At 37.2% G+C, this 22,541-nt stretch overlaps 1 protein-coding gene across 3 annotated transcripts in view; it reads right to left on the reverse strand.

The window, feature by feature from the left end:
* The window catches only part of LOC131041368 (chaperone protein dnaJ GFA2, mitochondrial), a 114,517-nt gene that overhangs the window by 7,966 nt on the left and 84,010 nt on the right, over nt 1–22,541 (reverse strand). For all 3 annotated transcript variants that reach the window (XM_057974415.2, XM_057974413.2, XM_057974416.2), the window contains exons 14-18: nt 11,379–11,470; nt 11,154–11,225; nt 3,145–3,201; nt 3,004–3,052; nt 2,637–2,703 (exon numbers count right to left, since the gene is read on the reverse strand). In XM_057974415.2, the coding sequence (XP_057830398.1) occupies nt 2,637–2,703; nt 3,004–3,052; nt 3,145–3,201; nt 11,154–11,225; nt 11,379–11,470 (337 nt within the window). The remainder of the gene's footprint in view (nt 1–2,636; nt 2,704–3,003; nt 3,053–3,144; nt 3,202–11,153; nt 11,226–11,378; nt 11,471–22,541) is intronic.

Here is a 22,541-nt window from a genome sequence, read left to right on the forward strand (position 1 = left end):
AAGTCACTGAGCCCCTAGTAGTTCTCCTACGAGTTGTTGATGGGGAGAAGCCTGCTATGGGCTACATATATGAGGGCTAAGTAACAGGATACGGCGATTTCCATTAATGAGGTTCGAATTTAATCGAATTTCAAACTTCCATAAAAAAAATCGAAATTAATCGAATTTCCTCTATAAAGCACTGCTATACGCCTTTAAACACAACTCAGCTGGTCATGGGTATTCTTTGTATATGCTTTGTATCTATTGGGTCATGGGTGTCTGCAACTACAGGGTCGCCCTCGGATTTTCTCCAACAAGGGTCGCTATTCTGATAATTTATTAGAAGTATACATATATTTAAAAATAACAAAATTATATAAGGCAAATTTTATCCGAATTTTTTTTCGAATTTTTCCCTTGTCGAATTTCATGGCTGTCGAATTCGAACCTTGTGACTTAGTATGAGGGCATGGATAGGGCCAAGGAGGCCATTAGATCTATATATGTTGGAGTTGAGGATAAGTATAGGCCCATTTGGGACATAATTGATAGAAGATGGCATAACCAGCTTCATAGGCCCATCCATGCAGCAACTTATTACCTCAATCCATCATTTCGTTTCCGTGCTGATTTCAAAGCGGATGAGGAGGTTCTTAGCGGGCTATATTCAGTAGTACAACGGATGGGCACTGATACCACAGCTACACTGCTCGAGATGGATGCATTTAATAATGCAGTAGGGGCGATCTTTGCCAGCCAATTGTGCAAAGAGGATCGCAGTAAGGGCGATCTTTGCCAGCCAATTGTGCAAAGAGGGTCGGACAAAATTGCAGCCAGGTAGAAAATTCTAAAGTTTATGACTTATGCATTTTAATTTTTCATTTTATAATCTACCTTTAAAGTTGGAAATGAGACTAATGTTTTTTTCTTTTCCTTATCTCAGATAGATGGTGGCAAATGTTTGGGCCTTCAACCCCAAACCTTCAAAAAATTGCCATCCGCATATTGAGCCAGCCATGCAACGCTTTTGGATGTGAGCGCAACTGGAGCATGTTCGAGCACATCCACTTGAAGAGGCGAAATAGATTGTCTGTGGAGAGGTTGAATGATCTAGTCTTTGTTCATTACAACCTCCGTCTCAGGACCAAACAGATTTTGGACGCTGACTCCTCTCCGATCACTCTAGAGGGAGTCGACCACGAGTCCGATTGGCTCATTGAGTCCACCGATCCAGTCTTCACTGATGAGGACCTTGAGTGGGCTGACCAGGCAGACAGAGAGGCTGAGGCTGTGGCTATGGCAGAGGAGGAGGATAGATCACGATCAGGCACAGCACCTATGGCTACTCAAACTGGCACATCACAGGCAGAGACTATGGCTACTCAATCATCTAGGACCTACCTTAGACACCTTTCTAGGAGGCAGATAGACAAAGCCGAGCCAAAGCTTGAGCCATAGACTTGGTTTTGTTTACACTTTACAATTACATATATGTTTGGGAACATTTGAAGTCATGGATTTTATATACATTGGACAACCTTTATAACTCTATATATCTATGTTTTCTAATTCCTTCAACTACAATTTACATTTCTATGCATGTGATGGATGTATGTTTATGTATGTGATCAAATTAGCTTCTATTTGATGATGTTATAGTGTCTTTAAGCTTAATTCAATAATGGGTGTATGAAACAAGTTTTAAATCGTTAAAAATCTCTAAATTTCAAGGGTTTTCTTATTTTGCCAAGTCGTTGCTGAGTCATTGCCGAGTCCGAGCCGAGTCCGAGCCGAGTCAGCCTTGCCGAGTCAGAGACGAGTCCGAGTCTAGGAACTTTGGTTTAAATGCAAAATTAGGCCAATCCGGGACGTAGTCAAACTTACTAAAAATAGACTTACTAAAAAATGAAATGGCTCAGAATTCGTTCAAATTTCACTAGTACACTTGAAGGATTCTCTCTTCATTGCTTCGTTCAAATTTCTCAAAACCCTAAGCTACTGACCTCAAATCTAAGTTCGAAAGGTAAAAACCCTAAAAGACAAAACAAGCTCCAAACTTGGCCAAATTTACTCAAAATACTTGCAGACTTGGCCAAAATTCACCAAAACACTTGGGAACTCGGGGAGATTGAAGAAACTGTTGCAAAACCACCCAAAAGACCACAACCAAAAGACCAAGTGGACCAAAAATGCAAGGGGTCCCCATTTGGAATGGGGTGATGTGTGATTAGGTCATAACAGGTATGTATCAAAATATTGAGTATATGTGAAAAGTATCTAATAAGACTATTTATCCAAGGTCAAAAACACAGTGTTGAGTGAGAGAATGTATGTAATGTATATGTACTTTTCTCCTTCCAACAAGCATCAAAAAGGGCAATGCATATATCTATTTACAATTGGTAATCCAATAGCATTCATAGAATTTTTTAAGGATTCCTACCAAGAATTATAGATTGTTTTCCATAAAGAATAAGAATCTCCAATTAAAATTTTGAAACACATAACATACCAAGTTTTGAGTGTTTCATAGACCAGCGTAAAACATATAGAACAGCTATATCAGCTAACAAATGAATCAATATATTTCTTTCTATTTAGGCCCACATATTTGATTTCTGCATATAACAATAAACTTAAACTACAGAACTTACGTTGGAATGATGACTCGAAAATGTACATATTGGTTGCCGTACTGGCTAGAATTCCGTAGCTTAATGCCTACAACATTAAGATTGTCAGAAATTAGAACATAAATTTACTTCTCAAAATCTATAAAGGGAACATAGAAAATTATCAATATATGCACCTAAAAGTACTAATTTCTGCAAATGAGAGACAATTTCAAACTCAGAAAAAGTAGTTTCTAGCTTTCTATGATAACAAAAACATTATTAAGCACATCAGTTCTGCAATAAGATAAAGCAAAACCAAAGAAGAAGTAGCAACTACAACTTGACTTAGTGATTGAACTATCATTAGCACATTTCCTAAGTAAAACCATTTACCACAAATGGATACCTTTTCCTTTCAAAGCAACCTGTTGACCATGCTGTGTGCCTTCACGAACCTAATCATCAAAACAGTGAAATATAGGGAATGTCAAGCATAGAAGTGTATAATAAACAACGTAGAAATAAAGTCTACATCAATCACAAATACCTTCAAAACCACATCGCCAGTTAGAGTTGGCACCTGAATGGTCCCACCAAGAATCGCCTGTCAACAAAGAGAGCAAACAAAAGAATTCATATTACTCCCAAGCAAAGCTGAACTACTCGCCAAAACCAAAAACTTGGCAAGCCCCGGAAAAAAAACTCGGCCAATACTCGGCAAAAACTCGGCTAAAAACTTGGGAACTTAAAAAATTGCTTAAATTTAATTAGAAATGCATTTTTTTTGCAAAATTCAATGAGAAGTTGCATCCCATGAGTCAATAAATGAGAACACAAAAGAAACAAGCTGAGTCTAGATATATTTAAATGCAAAGTGGGTACAAAATCGCATCCTCATGAGGAATGTTGATGGCTGGAAGCAAAATACTAAATAGTTTTTGTAGAACTAAAAGTAAATAAATAAATACAATTATATCTTCCTCTTCCCAACTCTAGTAAAAACTAGGGGGGAGGTAGAACTAGAGGGTCTAATCCTAGAAGTTTGTTGTGGGCGTGATTGTGCCTCCTCGCTCGGTATGACTGGCTCAAGCTATGGCTCATCCTCCATCCTAGATGTAGCTCTGCCTCTAGTTGCACCTCGCACTGGCAATGACTCCTCATCCTCCTCAATGTCATCCAGTGTGAAACCAGATCCACCCCCACCTCCTTCGTAGCTTGCCTCTCCAAATCATTGATATCATCCTCTGTAAACAATGGAGGTTGCTCCTCCAATGTCCAATCACTGTAAGGATCTATATCATCCAAATCAATTAGACCAACTAGTGCTTCCTCTACCTTCCTTATGCGCAACCAAAGATTATATTGCACAAAGACAAGGTCATTGAGGCGTTTTTCAGCTAACTTGCTCCTCTTCTTCGTGTGGATGGCGTCAAACAAGCTCCAATTGCGCTCACAACTGGATGAACTACAATGTTAACATAAGATTCTGAGGGCAATTTTTTTGCGATTTGGGGTATTTCCACCCCAACTTTGCCACCAAGCATCTGCAAAATAAAATTAGGTTGAGGGTAGCACCCCTCGCGAGGATCTAAGGGTGAGAAAGAGAGGGGTAGAGAGATAGGTCTAGATCTTGAGGGAGAGAGGAGAGAGTGAGATGGAGAGTGGTAGAGAGGGGGATAGAGGAAGAGTGATAGGGAGATAGATAGGTCTAAATATTATATTTCATGTATATATTCTGATGAAGAGAATGAGACTTGCTTGAAAAAAAAATAGATAATTTTTTGACAAGTTTGGGCCTCTTTTTTTAATGCAGCCGGGTTTTTTATAGAAACTCGCCGAGTTTCTGTGAAAAACTCGCCAAAAACTCGGCGAGTTTTTATGGAGAGTAAAAGTCGTAAAAACTCGCGAGTTTTTAACTAGTCGAATTTCGGCGAGTAGTCCAACTATGCTCCCAAGGAATAACCAAAGCTGATTAATTAAACTAACAAATACAACTAGTTAAGATTCCACCATGAAGAAACATCTAAAGAACAATAAACATCCTAAAGAGTAAGAGTACCGAAAAACAAAAACCACAAAACTAGGGCTTAGGAATGAAGAAAAATTCAGCCCAAAACACAAAAATGACACCAGATGGTACAAGAGAACCAATGATCTGAACTTCCGAAGTATCTGTAACAGAAGAAGATTTTGATGGATCAACAAACCTTAGAAAGATCTGGAGGAGTTTATGAACTTGTCCTTGAGAATTGCAGAATTCTATCTTTTCTCACCATTTCAAATCAAAGATCTCTTGGTCAAGCTCTAAGAGTTAGTATCTTTTTTCAGGATCTAAATTACAGGCAATGGAATCCAGTATTTCCAATGAATCAATTAATGAATATAGGGTACCAATTAAACATCACATAGTACGAGAAGTACTCTCTCAACACCACTAGGGCTTTTAATATTCTTGGAAAGTCCACTTGTAGTTTAAAAACATTCCCCCACACACTCAGAAACCCACATAATTCATATATGAAAACTAGTGGAAACCTGCATGGACTCATCAAGACTCGCGAGTCAGAAAGTTCCCCGTGCAACTCATATCACACTTCTATATGAGAACATGCATACATTTTTTGAATTTTTGCCTCAAAACTCAGCCAGTCCCAAACATAGACTTGGTAGTGGTGAAAACAGAAAATTCTAGGCTTTGAAACATGAAAGTTACTCATTTTTTGTCTCATTCAGCTTCAAAGAGAAAACCAAGTCCAAAGAGAAGTGATTGATAAACAATTGGAGGTTGGATTTGAGGATTGAATCAACACTAATGTGCATTTGACAAACCTATTTTGTCTTCTCTTTTCAAAATTTAAGAATTCAAACACTGAAAACCCTCCATTATACTGCCCAAATTTTTTCTATTTTTCAGATTTCCCAACCCTCTCAGCTAGTGATGTGTTTCATGTTATTTTTCTAATGTTCTTCCTGCCTTTTTATTTCTTTTTAATTTTATCATCAAAGACTCAAAAACCTGCTGATTTTTTCCTTCTAAATTCTTTTTTCCAACAAACATAAACAGAAATGGCAACAGAAGGCAGCAATGAGAAAGACGTTGCATTGGAGCATGGCACGCGAAGTGAGACCAAGAGCATAGTGAGCAACAATTTTTATGGATTCCATAAGAGAGTCGGAGTCAATGGGTTTAAATTACACCTTAATCCGATTTTCTACCAAGATGTAAAGAGAAGATGAGAGAAATGAATGCTCCACTTCCCAAATTTGAGGAGAAGAAAACAGAAAGGAGAGCAAGGGAAACAATGATAGTGATGATGAGTTCCAACCCCAAATAATCTATAGATTCTTTTTTTAGCCCACCCATTTGGCATTCCTTTGCTGAGAAGAGTTCTAGCCATCTGTATTCTTCATCAAAATTCTTCATTACCTCAATGTAGCACAACCTTTGCTTTAAGATATTGCTTGGACCCAAGAAAAGCACCATAGGCTAATGGCAAAGACAAACAATTCGTGGTGCAATATTATACCCTTCACTGTGTCAAACTGCCCATATCGAGAAGAGTTGGTAAATGCATTAATAGTTTTCAGTGAAATGTTGAAGACTCCAACTACTATGGATTTCAATTTTCAATGGCTCATTATTAGAGGAAGGCATCCAAAATGCATGGCTTGCAGTTGACACTCAAAGAAAACTATGGCAAAAAACAGGTTGCAATTTTTAACAAATGGATAGAAGAATAGCAAGAACAAAACAATCATTAACTTTTTGGTAGCTTCAAGTGGCATGGTGGTCTTCACGAAGCCCACAAATACCTTGCACAAAGCCAAGAATGTTGCTACTTTGTGCAGTTTGTTGGAAGGGGTGATCTAAGAGGATAGTGTGAAAAATGTTGTCCTAATAATCATAGACAATGCAGCCACATATATAGCCACGAGGAAATTTATTCAAGAGAGGCATCGCAACATTTGTTGAAGCCAGTGTGCTACACATTGCTCCAATATAATATTTGAGGGCATTGGGTCGATTGCATGGATCAAAAGTGTGGTTGAATACGCTAGACAAATTTCCAAATTAATCTATAACCATACTTGGGTCCTATGTCACAGGGTTTGCCAAATATTGACCATTAAGTTTGAGATCTAGTGAATATCATTACAATTCCAAAAATTTGTTTAAAGTTACATTATATTCCTCCAAATGAATGCATTAGGGGAGCTTCAATATGTTGTATCAATTCTTCCAATCCAAAAACCTTTAAAATATGTGTTTTTCAAGGCCACCATCGTCAAGAAGCATTTTCTCAAAACATTATCAGTTGGTTGTGTTGGCACCGCCCCAAATAGCAAACACCAAATTCCAATGGAGCCAATCGATTGTAATTATAATATTATTTCCAATATGAATTCTCCTTCCCTTATTCTGATTTTTGAACACACATTATTTGAGCTTTATAAATTAATTAACATCATTGTAAGTGTTAATGCTTTATAATTTTATTGTAAAATTATAGTATAGCAATTTATATTATAAAATTATCATATTAGTACTTATTACAATTTAAATATTTTTAATTTTATATATTTATATTTTTCAAATTTATTCACAATTTTTTCTCTAAATTTTATCAATCATGAATTTGATCCAAAAATTTCTTTGCCAAATTCAAACATGAGCACAAACCTTGTGACATGGCTTGGGTCCTCAATTTGATGAGAGAGAAAATGAAGGACAAAGAACTTGTCCAATTAAAGATGACATGATTTGCTACCAACTTCCTTAATTTATAGACTCCTATAGCCTCGATTCCTTCTCTCAAGGAAACATTTGTGATTAATGGCCAGATATATTCTTCATATTCCATAAAAACGATGAAGAGAAGACCATAAAGTGTCAAAGACAATTGTTGACAGGGTGTTCATTGAAAAAGATGAGAAAATACTTAGGGTAAGTAACAATACGAACATAGGTTTATAGGAAATTATGTATTTGTTAAACACTTTTTGCTTTTAGACTTTTCTATTTACTCAAAATTTAGAATTTATTTTTCAATTTTTAGGTGACAAGAGCCTTTGGTCAAGGTTATAATTTTGCCGGTTTGAGATGGCATGCCAATAAGTTCTCTCTATAAGGTCATGCATTTAACCAAAGAGGCCATTTGGCATCATTATGGTTGTACTGGTAACAAAAGAAAATATGAACTTGTTTGGTGCACATTGATCATAGAAGGGCAGACAAGCTACTCCAGCCAATGCATGCCTTAGCATAATAATTGAACCAAAAGTTTTACTACTTTGATATATGTGAGGCTGATTAAGTCATGGCAGACCTTACAACATGCATAGAGTGGATGCCAACAGCTAAAGATATCACGGACAAAATTCTGAATAGTTGGAAGTTTATAAGGGTGTGGAGAGGAAGCTCTTCTCTTCACCTCGGGCCATTTGAAAGAGGGAAAACCAATAACCAAGTAAAACAAAGAGTCCTTTAATTTTTAGTTTAATACTAGAAACTTGAAAGTCGAAGTTTCAAACTTTTGCTTAATCCTTGTATCTTTTGAAATGTTTTGTTTGTACATTTATGATGAATATTTATGGTGCTAGTACACCAAATCTTCAAAAAGATTTGTGTTTTTCCCCAGCCCTATAGCACATTTGGGTGTGAATACAAGTGAAGCCTATTTTGAGAGCATTCATACCTAGAAATGAACTAGGTCAAACTAGGGGTGCCCCAATGGCATAGATGGCATTGATCCATTTGCTGATTGGGCTACTAAAGAAGCAGATAACATGTACAATGATGAAGAGATCACTGAGTTGGAGAGAAGCAGAAATGGTGAAGGGATTGGAGAAAAACATATATGAAGATTCGTTCACTCCTAGTGATGATTATGATTTACCTTCTAGTCTGAAACTCGAAATTACTAGTACTAGGAGGGGGAAGATGGGAATGCAGATCGCATTTGGATGTTTTTTGACATATGTTAATAGTCTATGTTACCGAATCCACCAATTTTGACCCTAGATCACCCAAATCCCAAGGTGGGCCAGGTGAGAGTATACGATGGTTGGGATTCTTACAATATCATAATGAAGATGAAAACAAGATAGAGAATAAATATTTAAGCAACCAGAAATGAACAATATTGGTCAGTGGAACCTCGAGCAAGAATTATGGTAAATACACACAATAAGGTCAAGAGTGTAAGTCATTTCCAACCTACTTAAGTTGCAAATTTAAATTTTACCAAAAAAAAAGTGGAATGGCCGTATTAATCACAAGTCAACTACAAATGCAATACGACTACAAAACAATACGAAAAACTTGTTCCTGATTACCAACTATAAGCTCTTCCACTGATAAGGGTCAACAAGTAGCATAGGACTCTCCCATTTAATTTTTGGGAATCAATTGTGGCACTTTGAGTCAATCTACATATCAACTCATAATTCAGTAAGAGAGATTCATAGTTCATACACATCTCTCAGGAGCATGAATGGTTCACTTGGCATTCAGTGCATCAAGGTGACAATGTACTTTGTCATGTTGACTGTGTTGTTTAAAGAAGATAGTGTAAGAACATATTGTCCAATTTAAACATAAACAACTCAAAGAGTTTTTTTAAGCCAGTGATGGGATTGGCCCAACAATTTCATGTTAATCATAGGCTCCCCACCAGTTCATCTTCATCTACCATTTTTTGCTTGGAAAAACAAGATAGATAATAAATATTCAAGCAACCAGTAATGACCAAAAATGGTCAGTGGAACCTCAACCAACAATTATGGTAAATACGCACAATAAGGTCAAGAGTGTAAGTCATTTCCAACCTACTTAAGTTGCAAATTTAAGTTTAAAGAAAAAAAGAAGTGGAAGGACTATATTAATCACAAGTCAACCACTAAAGCGATACAACTATGAAACAATATGAAAAAGTTGTTCCTAATTGCTAACTACAAGTTCTCCCAATGATAAGGGTCAAAAAGTAGGCATAGGATTCTCCCATTTAAGCATGGATGTTAGCTTAGTAGTATCCCATGTGAGTGTCTAAGAGGTAATAGTGCTAAATTGTGTATCTTTCCTAAAAAAAATTCTCCTCCTTGAGCTCTCTACCATCCTGATGATGGATCACAGAGTGTGATCCAAAACGTTGATACTAAAAAACACACGCAATCAAATCCAGAAACAGCAGTAAGAAACCACTGTTATTTGATAATGAATAAGCTGTAGATAAAATGTCCTTTAGGAAGCTAAAATTTATAGCTCATGTACTCTTAATAAGCAAGATCCATATTCGTAGATACAAAATAAGCTGGTACTCCAAATATTGCTCTTTCTTTCTCCCTGTATATAACTAGGTATAGCAAGTAGAGACTGTCTCTTGATAAGAAGACCGGAACACCCATTGAGAGAGTTCATCCATAATACCCTCAACATTAATAAGGTTTTGTTGTCCCCAACACTTACACAAAATATCCTTTGGAAAAGTTATTCCAACTGTGGATAATATAGTAAGGTTGCAAACCATGCTAATTAACACACAAGGCATCAATCTAGCCATTCTTGCTTTTGTGAAGTTTACAACTACAATCGCTTCTATGATATATGTAATACAAAAAGATATACAAGAACCAAAATTAGTACACTTTCAAAATGATGATATCAAATTAGTACATAGGAAATTTAGCAAACAAAACAAAAATGACTTGATGTATGCACTATTTCTTGACAAAAAGGTAACAATACAAATACCGTGAATGAGGTCATAAGGAGTTTCCAAAATATCTCTAACAAAAATTAGATTTTAATTTCTCTGCCATTTAAACCAAAAGTTCTTTGAAAAGGTTATTCCAGATGTGGATATTTTAGTAAGGTTGGGAACCGTAGTAAAAACACATTGGTATTGATCTATCCATTCTATCTTTGTGAATTTTACAAATAATAGTGCTTCTACGATAGATGTATTACAAATAAAAAGATTATGAGAAACAATTTGGTACACTTTGCAAAATAATCACAAGCAACTAGGTTGCTATACAGGGCATTTCTCAAACAAGACAAACAGAAGTTGAAGTGCCAATTGAGAATGCACCATATTGTTTCTTCAAAATATTCAGACACAGCAGATGAAGTGAAAAACTTGCAAGTGGCACAAAAAATGTTGAGGGACTCTATCTCCCATCAAACAATAAATCATTTTAAAGTGAGAAGCTCTATCTCCCAAGCAAGATACACACGCTCAACTATAGCTGGGAAATAGACAATCCACAAAACGTAGTGCTAAATAAAAAATTTAGGCAATTCAAATCCCTAACTACAAGATGTATTTCCACCCAAACACCTAAATCTAAACATTATATAAGTACTGGGTGTGCAAATGCAGTTTTTTTGGATACTCAACCATTGGGTGCTAGAGTGGCACCATATTTTGTTTAACAAAATACTCTATGATGATTATTTCTTGATCCCTTCATCATAACCTACCAAAGAGCATCACACTAAAGAAATGCTATGACTTTCAAATGGTGAAAATAAAAGCATCAAGTATATGTAAATACCTGAGTGAAGCTTATAACTGCATCTACATGAATGTGAGCTCCTTCTCTACGAAATATAGGATCATCATGGACCTGCCAAATAACTCAGGAATGTATCTAGCATAAGCCTTTGTCCTGATATGAACTTACAAGTTCTAGATCTGATACTTGAGGAAAAAATTTCTTGAATAGCATTTTAATGAACCTCCAAAATTCATTTAAAGAGCATAAATAAGATCCATTTACCTTGAGGGCCACATAAAGATCACCTGGGCGATCACCTTCTGGGTCTGCTCCACCATATCCTACCATCCTTAACGTTTCTCCATTATCCACCCCTTAAAGTTCAATAAAAAGACAAATCATAAAAGATTAAATATAAATACAAAAAACAAACCTTTATGGGGTAAATGAGTTGCCTGTTTGGATCAATACAAAGAAGGTGAACACAAAAGTTAATTGACTAATTACAGTTATATCACCACAGCAATGTTTTTCTTTGTTCATTCATTTGTGCTCTATCTAATTGGCAGTTATTAAATAGATTCCACAGGTTATTGCCAACATACTAAACATGCTTATAATAATATGAAAAAAATTGCATTTCTTTATTTATGGAAACAAATCCTTTACCAAACTACTCTCAAGATTCTTCCATCCAATAGAGACAATGGAATTTATATTCAAAGTTACATTTGTGTACAACAATGGAAGTTGAAAGAAACAATCAGTAGAATGCTATCAAACCAGCACATCCTCTGCATTGATTATGTACAATTGTTAAATAGCTTGTATGTTAAATGGAATCTCCAAGAGACTTTATAAGAATTTTATTAAATTATAGGATAATTTAAGGAAGAATAATGTATTTCACTGCAACAGTTTCCATAAAGCAAAATGTCTGTATGTATGCATGTGTCCATTTGTGTTAGTGCCTCCTAATGCTTGTCCGCAACCTGTAGTAGAAGATTTAACACAGTTATTGAGAATGAGAAGAATCAACATTAAACTAAGTTGCCAAATTGGGTACGGGTACAAATATGAGTATGTGGATACGATACACCAGTACAAAAAAAAAATTCTGGGGGTTTGGGTTAGTTTGGATACTTCTCTACAAAAAGCATAAGAATCATTAATATATACATTTAAAAATTTTAAATTAAACATAATATTTAAAAATAAATATATTAATATTTAATGATTTTGTATATTAAGTCCAAGGGGTGAGCTTAACTGGTTAAAACACTGGGTTCTCACTATGGAGACCCAAGTTCAATTCCCAATAGGGACATCTGAAGTGGAATTCTAAGCTATGACTCTTGGCCTTCCATAGGATGGGGAAGGTCTTGGGGTCAATCTAATCAAACATAATAATAATAATAATAATAATTCAAAGATATGTAATGGGGATGGGGCCCCCTACTGTGTCCCCACTGGTTCATAGCTCCAATCAAAAGCTATTGAGGCTTCGACCAATAACCGATCAAAAAAAAAATAAAAAAAATTGTATATTAAAAAACATAAATTTTATATTATTATTAATTTTCAATTTTACTATATAATTATTAATATATAATTTAAAATACAATTTATTAATATAATATATATGTTTGTATTATTATTAATTTATAATTTTAATATATAATTATTAATCATTAATATATAATTTAATAAACAACACACACACACACACACACACACACACATATATATATATAAACTCAGAGATGTCCCTGAGGCTCAACCCAACAATTCCCACCATATCCTGACTTGGACTTACATCTATTGATGCCAAGTTTTGGAGTCACAGTGGGGTGGGTTGAGGCAAGACTAGTCCTCAAGACACAACTGCCCACAAGCCACGCCCATCAGGAAAACCTGAGAGTAGAGTGCGACTCGACCTCAAGACCTATATGGGAAGAACCCAAAGCCCTTAACCAACTACGCTGCCCATGTGGGGCTAACATATTGATATAAAATATAGTAGTATAAATCCATAGGTTTACTTATTATATTATTTAAATTTGTAAAGAAATGGCATAAGGAAAAAAGTTTCCGACAACGTCAAAAAATGGGGACAAAACCAACCATCCGCTACTTATCCTTGATACTACTAAATCTGTATGCAATATGCATACACTAAATTGTTAATGCTTCATCCTGGTCCCATGGCCTCCCCTCTGGATGAGAACATCAAAGGAAAAAGACCTCATGCCAGGCTGGAGGAAATAACGATTTTTGACAAGTATTACAAATGACTGCAGCCAATAACATTTGCATTTTTCCTTCCATTTACGGATTTTAATTTTCACGATTCAGCAATAAAGAACATCATCTAGGGTATTTTGAGGTCAAGACACAAAAATCTGATTCTGCATTGATTTTGAGCAATTCTGATTCTGGTATGTTGAATTGGCCTAATTTTTGGGTGATTCGATAACTTGGACATTAACTTAAAATCATAGTTTCAAAATTCCCAACTTGACAAACCTCAGCAACCTCAGCAAAATTCCCAACTTGACAAACCACAGCAAAAAATATAAACTACTCAACAAAATTCATCATAGATGAGTAAATAGGTGACTTTCAAATACAAAGCTGCCAGGACTCCTACCTTCCTATCTACAACTCATTGAAAGTCACCTGTGAGTAAGAGGGAAAGTTACTTGGCACCCTCTACAGCTCACAAGTACTTGGATTTATGTGAATTTTTGGCAAGTTTTGCATCTATCGTTCAAATATGTCAAATTTGCATCTAATTTATCATACTTAATAATTATATGATGGAGCAACTCAAGCAATATGAATGCACTCACTATTCTGAAGAGCTCTTTAATGGAATTGCTTGGTCTTAATTACGTGATAGCAAGAGAATGAGTACCTTTAGAGGCACTGCAATAGGCATTGCCCCAAGTAGTTAGGGAACAGTTTACAACACAGCTAACACTTGATGAATTTGATTATTAAACAAACATAATGAGCAAATACCAGCATTGACCACCAAAGTATTTTTCTCAAACTTTGTATCAACAACATAAGCACCTAGGCTACCAAATTGACCCAAAAACCAATGTTCCATGGGGTCTCGAGACAGGGGAACAATGCAAACGCATTTCAAGGGTCAGGGGACAACCGTGCAAATATAAATAGTACTTTAAAAAATATTTATAAATAATAAGCAAGGAATAACATATGACACTTTGAAAAACTTTAAAATATTTGATATTGCATTAAAAGAACAACGAAAATGCCAAACATCCATTAGTTTATAATATATTCAAGATTTCAAAATGATGATTACATTCAAAAATTCAAATGGCTAATGGGACACTACTATAAATCATCACTCATCCCCAAAGTCTGCTCCAAACTCCTCACCACTCAAACTACTAGACTCCTCAAGCTCAAGATGCTCTAAAGCAATACCGACCAGCCCTATCTGTGCTACATCTTCATCAACTCGTGTTGGCTCCTCCAGCTCTACATACCATTGGGCTACATGACTCTCCATGTACATAAGAGTGTTGCAATCAATGAGACACAAGGTGCTATGTACAGCTACAAGCTCCTCTTCTCTCCTAGAGGTAAGTCAGTTCTTCTCAACAAAGTGGATCAAACTTTAATAGACCAGTTCCTCTCAAGAGCAGGGAAAAAGAAAAACCTAGGACAGCAAAAGAATGGCTAGAGTGGTATTATGGAATTAGGCCCATGCATCTTTCATCATAGAATTAGATCCTTTGATGCCACGGTCTCCCTATCTGTCTTGGTTTGTTCTGAATATCCCCTAAGAGTGGCAAATTTTGTCCACTTGATGTGAATGATGCTGACTTTTGTAGAATCATGCAACTTCTGAATGATCTTCATGGACCCCACCTTCACCTCAACGCTACACAGCATTTGCACATACCACTTGGAGTTCAATGCACAGGCAATCATGTGTAAGGGAGTGTCACACTTCTCCCAACGACAACAAATGATTGTTAGATGTGCTCATTGTAGAACACTAATGTGGGGTCCTCTTCTACAATAGCCTTCATTTGGCCAAGCACATTGTCGATGCACTCATACACTGTAATGTCCCCACTTTGAAATAGAATTTAATAATGAATGATAAAAATAAAATATTAAAAACTAAATCAAAATATAAAAGAATATAATTAAAATATAATTAAGTTAATGGCCATATCCTGTCCCATTAATTATTCCTAAGGTGATCATTATTTCTATGAATGAAAATATTAATCATCTTTTATATGAGTTATCTGTATTTTCTAAATTCTTTATTTTAATAAGAAAATAAATATTTATAAATGCTAAAATAAGAAAAGATGGAAAAATATGTTAATAATCTATTAATGTCAGTAATGTAACAAAAAAAAACACATTATTATATCTTATCGGACTAAATGGGTTACGTATATTGCAACCATAGAGACGTGACCCAACACAGGTCACGTCCCAATATCTTGGATCGTGGCTCCTCAATAAGAATAAAGGGGAGTCCAGGTAGAGGATGTAAGGGGGCATTACATTGGTGGAAAAGAAAACAAAGTATTAAGGACAAGGGATTACCGGAGAAAGGAAGGACTCTGACACCACTATTGCTGCCTCAGTCCACATCTACACCCTGACTAACACGATAGGGGTATAAAACAACCAAAAGGAATTCAGAAAGAAGATGCTTCAGGTATGTCTTCATCTCCTAAAGGAATGGTAATAATTGTTGCTAAGATATTGCAAAGAGTAATACGTATATCTAAAGTATGATGGAAATCACTTCAGTATGTCACGAATGTTAAACCATTTCACACAGCTAATTATAACTGTAACAAATCTACTATATAATTTTCAGTAATTTACTGTATGTCACCATACTCAGACCGAATAAGGGGATTGCATTCTTTATATGTATTGAACCTGTAACCGTTTAAATACCAGACCAAGTATTATGTCTATACCGTATTTGTATCAATTGCAATTCATGTGCTACGATAATGTTAAATTCTGTCTCCAATCAAATTCATATAATATATACTGGAAGTATGATCTCATACCACAAACCGCATAGGAATAACTTTATCGGTGCCTTTAATTCTGTAATTCGAATATCTGACAATCAGTATAATACGATATTTAAGTGAATAGGTCCTCTCCATTCATTTAGCAACTATAATGTTAATAATATAAAGATTACCTAAAACACAGATCGTTTCTTGTCTCAGTAAGAATGTTTCTGGCAACTAGGTAATGGATTTTATGTAATACGTTAGTGATTAACTATTGGTCACTGTAATTTCCGAATATTGATAATTCTCAGTATGGACGCTTTGATCTGGAGAATGTATTAATGCATAGAGTCAATAGGCTTCCAAATGATGACACTAAACTAATGCTCTACAATCATAATAATACCAATAACATACATTGTTCATAAATACCCTTCCAGGGAAGTGAGGGAACCTGTAGGGGGGTATATTGCCCACCCAAGTAGATCACCTACTGTGTAATGATAAACCAGTAGGCTGGGAGGGCAAGTGACTGCTCCTGGGCTTGGGTCTGGCAAAGTTGAACCACCTCTACCATCCACTGGCTCTCTGGAAAGGGTGATGAATTAATTAATTTAGAGGTCTGAATTGATATGTCTGCTTTCCCAGGGAGAAGGGATCTGTAGGGGGGTCAATTGCCGACCCAAATATACCACCTATTGTGTGAGGATGAACCAGTAGGCCAGGAGGGCAAGTGACTGCTCCTGGGTTTGGGTCTGGCCATGATGAACCACCCTTACCATCCACTGTCTCTCTAGGAAAGGTGAAGAACTAATTAAGAAATCGAATTGTACCATGTTTCTGGAACAAATAAAACAAATGAATCAGCTTACTGTTCGACTAAGCCCAAATGAACCATTATGGTAAAATACCTATATGAATCTTCTGCTCATCTTTCACCTGCGTATCTGATTTATCTATTTTTGAATTAATCATTGTCTGATTTACTTATTCTGAGGAATATTACAAATATCTACGTCAAATTCCGCTGTGCAATAAGGTAAATATGAATTTATTGTTTTCAATTAATCTCTTTACTGTTAAGCCAATATGGATTTTGTTATTTTCTCTATTTTCTGATTGTTTTTACTTATGACCTCAATCAGGCAAACTTAAGCTGTATTCTGTAATTAGGAAGGGACATCACATACACCTCCCAAGGCTAGGTGCATTTACATCTTGTTGGTGTTTGTTTTATCATCTACCAAACCTTAGGATAGGATACCCGAAGGTATTCTATCCTCTCCTGAAAAATCACTACTGATTCCAAGGTCTATATGTGCGAACAAGCGACTTTAGTGGAATAGCTTCTTGGGTAGTGTATGCTGAAATTTTCAAGGGGGACTTACGTTTGACAAGTATTTTTGAACTGCTGCACTTAGATGGATTTAGCAATTTAGGCTCTTCTTTTTTGGGGGGGGATTTTCTGGGATTTAGACTTTCAAAAGAAAGGGAAAAAGAGATAAGGGTTTAGGAAGGCTAATCTAATCCTACGAATTTCGGAGACGGTATCAACTGGGTGCTTTCGAGAAACCAGACCTTGCTTCGCCACACTAGGGACAACTACACAAGGCCAATGCAATCTTCAATGGGTTGTGCTTATGATTGAGATGTTGGGATGCACAGGGGATGGGCTCAGACTAACTTTGCACGGTAGAATGGAAATCATCCATTTACCAAAAGTATGAGCGGAAATACACCATCAATTGACATTTATCAAATCCTTCATTCAAATTAACAACAATGAAAGCAAATCTAAATTAATTCTAACTAAGTGTTGAGGCAATTGAAACCATGCAAATCATTCAAATAATAGAGATTACAAAGCAGCGCACATACAATATATTATCTGGAAATGACCTTAAGCAACATTACATCAAAAACCTCGCCCTTTTCAAATGAGAGGAGGCAACCTTATATAGTTTCTCAAAAATAAATGAATGGCCGAGATCAAATAGTGATCAAGGGCCAAGATTGAAAGTCCTAAACCCTAATTAGGGTTTCCCGAAATACTATCAGTTCAAACAAATGAAAGAGTGACAAGTGGCGTAGCTACTAATTTTACTGAGGTGAGTGGCCACTTTCCTCTTTCAGAGATTCAACGTATCTGGACACAATGAGCTTGACCTCCTCCATGGTGACACTTGGCAAACCGCCAATCTGGAAGTCGATGAAGTCCACATCGTCGGCGCATGTGGCAAGGATGCCTTCCCACTCCACTGCTTGGGTGAGGAAGTTGTCATCAATGGAGAGGAAGTTTGCAATCTTCAAAAGATCGCCTTTGTTAATCATCCTTGAATCTCGGAAGAAGCTTGCCTGAATCCTGGCTCTCAGGTTCTCTGCTTGTAAATGCTTCTCCCTTAGGCTTTCCTTCTTTCAGATCTCTAACGCCACACGGAATACCTTGCCCAGGATCTCTCTAACACTTGCCTCTGTCTCAAAACACTTGGTCTCGGATTTCTTCAGAACCTCAATCTGAGTGACCAAAGCATAGTACCACGTGCCGAAGTCGTACCTGTCTCTTGTCTGTATGATGCCTGCATCCACTAAGCTCCTCTTTGACATGCCTCGGATAACCTTCAGGTGAGGGAGTATTTCATTCTGAATTTCATCCACTTCTTCCCAATTGGATGCTAGACCCTGGATACGATCAATCAACAAAGAAGTTGCCTCGTGTCGATACTAAGTTTTCTACCAGGGTGTCAGCACGTACCAAAGCGTCTGAAATCCACTCCTTTGAGTGTACGATCCCTTCATATCATCATAGTCCTTCATTGATCCCTGTTGAAGAGGTTGTGGTGGAGTAGTTGAGACTTCATGGTTGAGCGGGCTGGTAAGATGGAAAACATACTTCTTCCACTGTTGGTTCTCTTCTTCCACTTTCTTCCTCTTTTCCTTTTCATGAGCTAGCCTCGTCTTTAGAACGTTGCAGGAGTCATCAAAATATTGGATCTCTTGGTCCTGGGTAGGCTTACCCATCTCTATGGTGGTAACCTTGTAATCATCTGCGGTGACATTGTCCCTAGTCTTCCCTTCTTTGGGCACTGCTATCTGGACTGTCCTGAATCCGGCACTGTCTCTCTGAATCAAGGAAAACTTCTTGGCTGGTTTGGGCTCTTTAGCTATAGCGGGTTCATTCACCTTCTCCAGGAATGTTGCGGTGACCTCCTCGGTTGAGTGGGCCTCCTTGGGAACCTTGGCCTTTATCCTTGCTCTCAATCAATCCGGAATGGTTGATTGTTCTACAGTGTTCCGATCAAACTCATCATCTGCCTCTCCTGGGTTTGCTGGTATGCCATCCAAGAAGATTGTAGGGGCCTCAATCTGCCCCCCTGTCTGGAGTTCGGAAGACCTTCTCCACCACTTCCTCAACTGGCTGGGAAAGCACTCTTACTTCATCATCAATCACACAGATGTTCATCTCTTGCTCCCCAATTGTACTCTGATCAGGCGCAATGGAAGCAGCACTTAGGATGGAGTGACTTTCGTTGGATTCTCTTCTCTCACCTACAGCCCTTTTCCCTGTGACCTTTGTGGAGCTTCCACCCAACTCCTTCATCTTTCAAGACCCAACACTTTCTGGATTCCGAGCATCACCGGCGGAGGTACAAGGATTGACGGACAGAGTATCATCTACTCCCATTAATTCATAAGTTAAAGCCACACCTTTGGCCTTCAACTGTTTTGTCTTTTCAGACGCCCACCACCTTGAGTACTCAACCACCGACCTCAGGAGGTCTGCTAGATCTGATTTTTCTCCCTCTGTCCAATCTATCAAGACTAAGGGTTCATTCTTCATCTTCTCAAAACCTAGCTGCTAAAGTTCTAGGCTTTCTTCTACCTGATCGGCAACTTTGAATACTTGCGTTGCTCTCACCATACTCAAAGGAATTCTTGACCAGAACCTCTTCCGGATCTCGAAACTATCGGCTGCATTAGCCCAGTAGTCTTCTAGATCCAGTTTGTGCTCAAACGTTGTCCCTTCGATCTTCTTTATCCTATGGAATGGACCGAAATCTTTTCTTGCCTTGTATTGATAGAAGGGATACCAGGCCAGTTCTTTCTCAGCGATGGCTGCAACCTGTGATGATGGACATGTTTCCAGCCCATTACCAATTGTAAGTGAGGACGTCCCTGCCTTCTTCTGCTTATCCCTTTGAATCACTATATACTCCTCCAATTGTCTCACAACCTTGAGCAACACCACTCGGTTGGTAGGGTAAGCTGGAAGCTTGTATGGAGGCCCAGAGAATCCCTGAATTCGGAGGTAAGTGAACTTTGGATATTGGATGTACCAACACCCGAACCGACCGATGAAGTCCATAGACTCTTGAGAGAGCCTCTGGTGCAGGCCACCTTGAAGGGTCCGGGTAATGTGCATCAGGAAGGTATCATTCACCCTTTTGAAATGGAACTTCTCCTCCATGTGGAGCTGGGGATAGCAATCATATACTGGAAATTGGTTCTCCTTGTTCCCAACTTCTCCTCTACAAGTGAGACCTTTGTACTGGAAATTGGTTCTCCTTGTTCCCAACTTCTCCTCTACAAGTGAGACCTTTGTACCTGTAGGTCCTGGCTAAAGAATAGAACAAGTAAGAACTCATGAAGAAAGTCCTATTCGCCTCCAAATTCCTTAGCTGGCTGTCTAGGTTGTCGCTGATCATATGGGCCCAATCTATCATTTTTACTCCATTGATTATTTCATTAATGAAATAATACATCTGAGGTTCGAATGGAGCTCCCTAAGGATTTCCTATTATTCTATTGAGCAGGACAATCATGTCCCCAATGTCCTCCTTGAAGTATGCTCGCACTAGGCTCTTCCTCTAGAGTTTGTAGGCGCCCTTCCTCGGCTTGTCTAGCCAAGAATGGTTAACTATGGCATCATATTCCTCCAAGTGGTCGTGGTACAGACTGTCAACTTCGTCCTTTGTCATATATACTGCGTTGTGGTACTCAAGGATCCTGAAGGCCTCTCTGATGGCCTCATCGCTGACATTCGCCAACACTCTTCCATCAGGTGCAACAATATCCTTATTGATGGGGTTGTAGTGTTTGGCACATTCAACTACTAGTTCATTGCACTGCATGGTGGGGAGGAAGCCGGCAGTGTGCACGATACCACTCTTCATCATTTTTCGTGCAATGGTGGTAGGCACAAGGTTGTCCAGACCAAACATTCGCTTCTTAAACTCCCTCAAATTGACGTGTCCGAGGTTGGTGTCGCTAATGTTCTTCCACTTTGAATTCATCCTCGACTCTGGAGGAGCATCTTTGTCTACCTGGAATTTCATAATGTATAAGGCCTGCAGGCAAACAATGGAAATTTTAAAGTTAGGAAAGGATTTGCAGAGTTTTGAAAATAACGGGGCTGCGAAATGGCTAAGTGTTGGAAAATTTTCCATTTTTATTCTCATACTTAGCTATAAAAATCGAATTTTCACCTTAAAACCCTCAGTCTTAAGGTTGGTTGAGGTTACCACCAAGTGTCAAAACTTTCACACTTAGCCAAAAAAAAATGATTTTCTTCCTCCAAAATTTTCGAAAAAAATCATTTATTAAATTCTGGAAAATATTCAGAAAATTCACAACTTTAATTTCACCTTTGACTTGGATAGGAGTAAGGCTAGAATTTTCTACAAAATATTCAGAAAATTCAGAAAAGTTTGGAGGATTCTTCCTCATACTAGTTGCCCTTCTCCAGAAATCTGCAAACCTTCTGCCAAAAAATATTATCCCGCTTCCAGCAATATCTAGAATTTTCTCCAGATGATCTTCAAACTGACATACTTTACTAAGCTCTCCTTAGTAATTTTGAACTTCTTGGTGTAATAATGAAGTTGATAATGACGTATTTGTAGACAAGGTTAAATCTTCAAGCAAAACCCCTAAAATCATCCAACTCATACTTCTAATTCTTAAAAAAAACTTTCCATTTTGATTTAAGTTTGAAGATATTCATCAATCCTCCAATATTCCCTTTCAAAAAAAACTTTCCATTTTGAATTAAGTTTGAAGATATTCATCAATTCTCCAATATTCCCTTTCAAAAACTTTCCATTTTGAATTAATATCTCAATAATTTTCCAATATTTCTTCAATATTCTTTTCCTCAAAAAAACTTTCCACTTTGGATTTATTTTGAAGATATTCAATAATCCCTAGATATTTTCTTCATTTTGGATTTAATTTTGAAATCTTTGTGGATTTTGTGACATCATGTTGACTTTGTTTGACCTTCCATGTGTAGGTGGATTTTTTCGAATTTTATCTCCATCTTCTTCAAATTTTGGCGGACTTTGGATACCTCTCCAAGGTATGGCGGACTTCAGACTTGGCTCTTCTATGGCTTTCTTACTCTGGG

The sequence above is a fragment of the Cryptomeria japonica genome, chromosome 3 (assembly GCF_030272615.1).
Source record: "Cryptomeria japonica chromosome 3, Sugi_1.0, whole genome shotgun sequence".
NCBI classification, from domain to species: domain Eukaryota; kingdom Viridiplantae; phylum Streptophyta; class Pinopsida; order Cupressales; family Cupressaceae; genus Cryptomeria; species Cryptomeria japonica.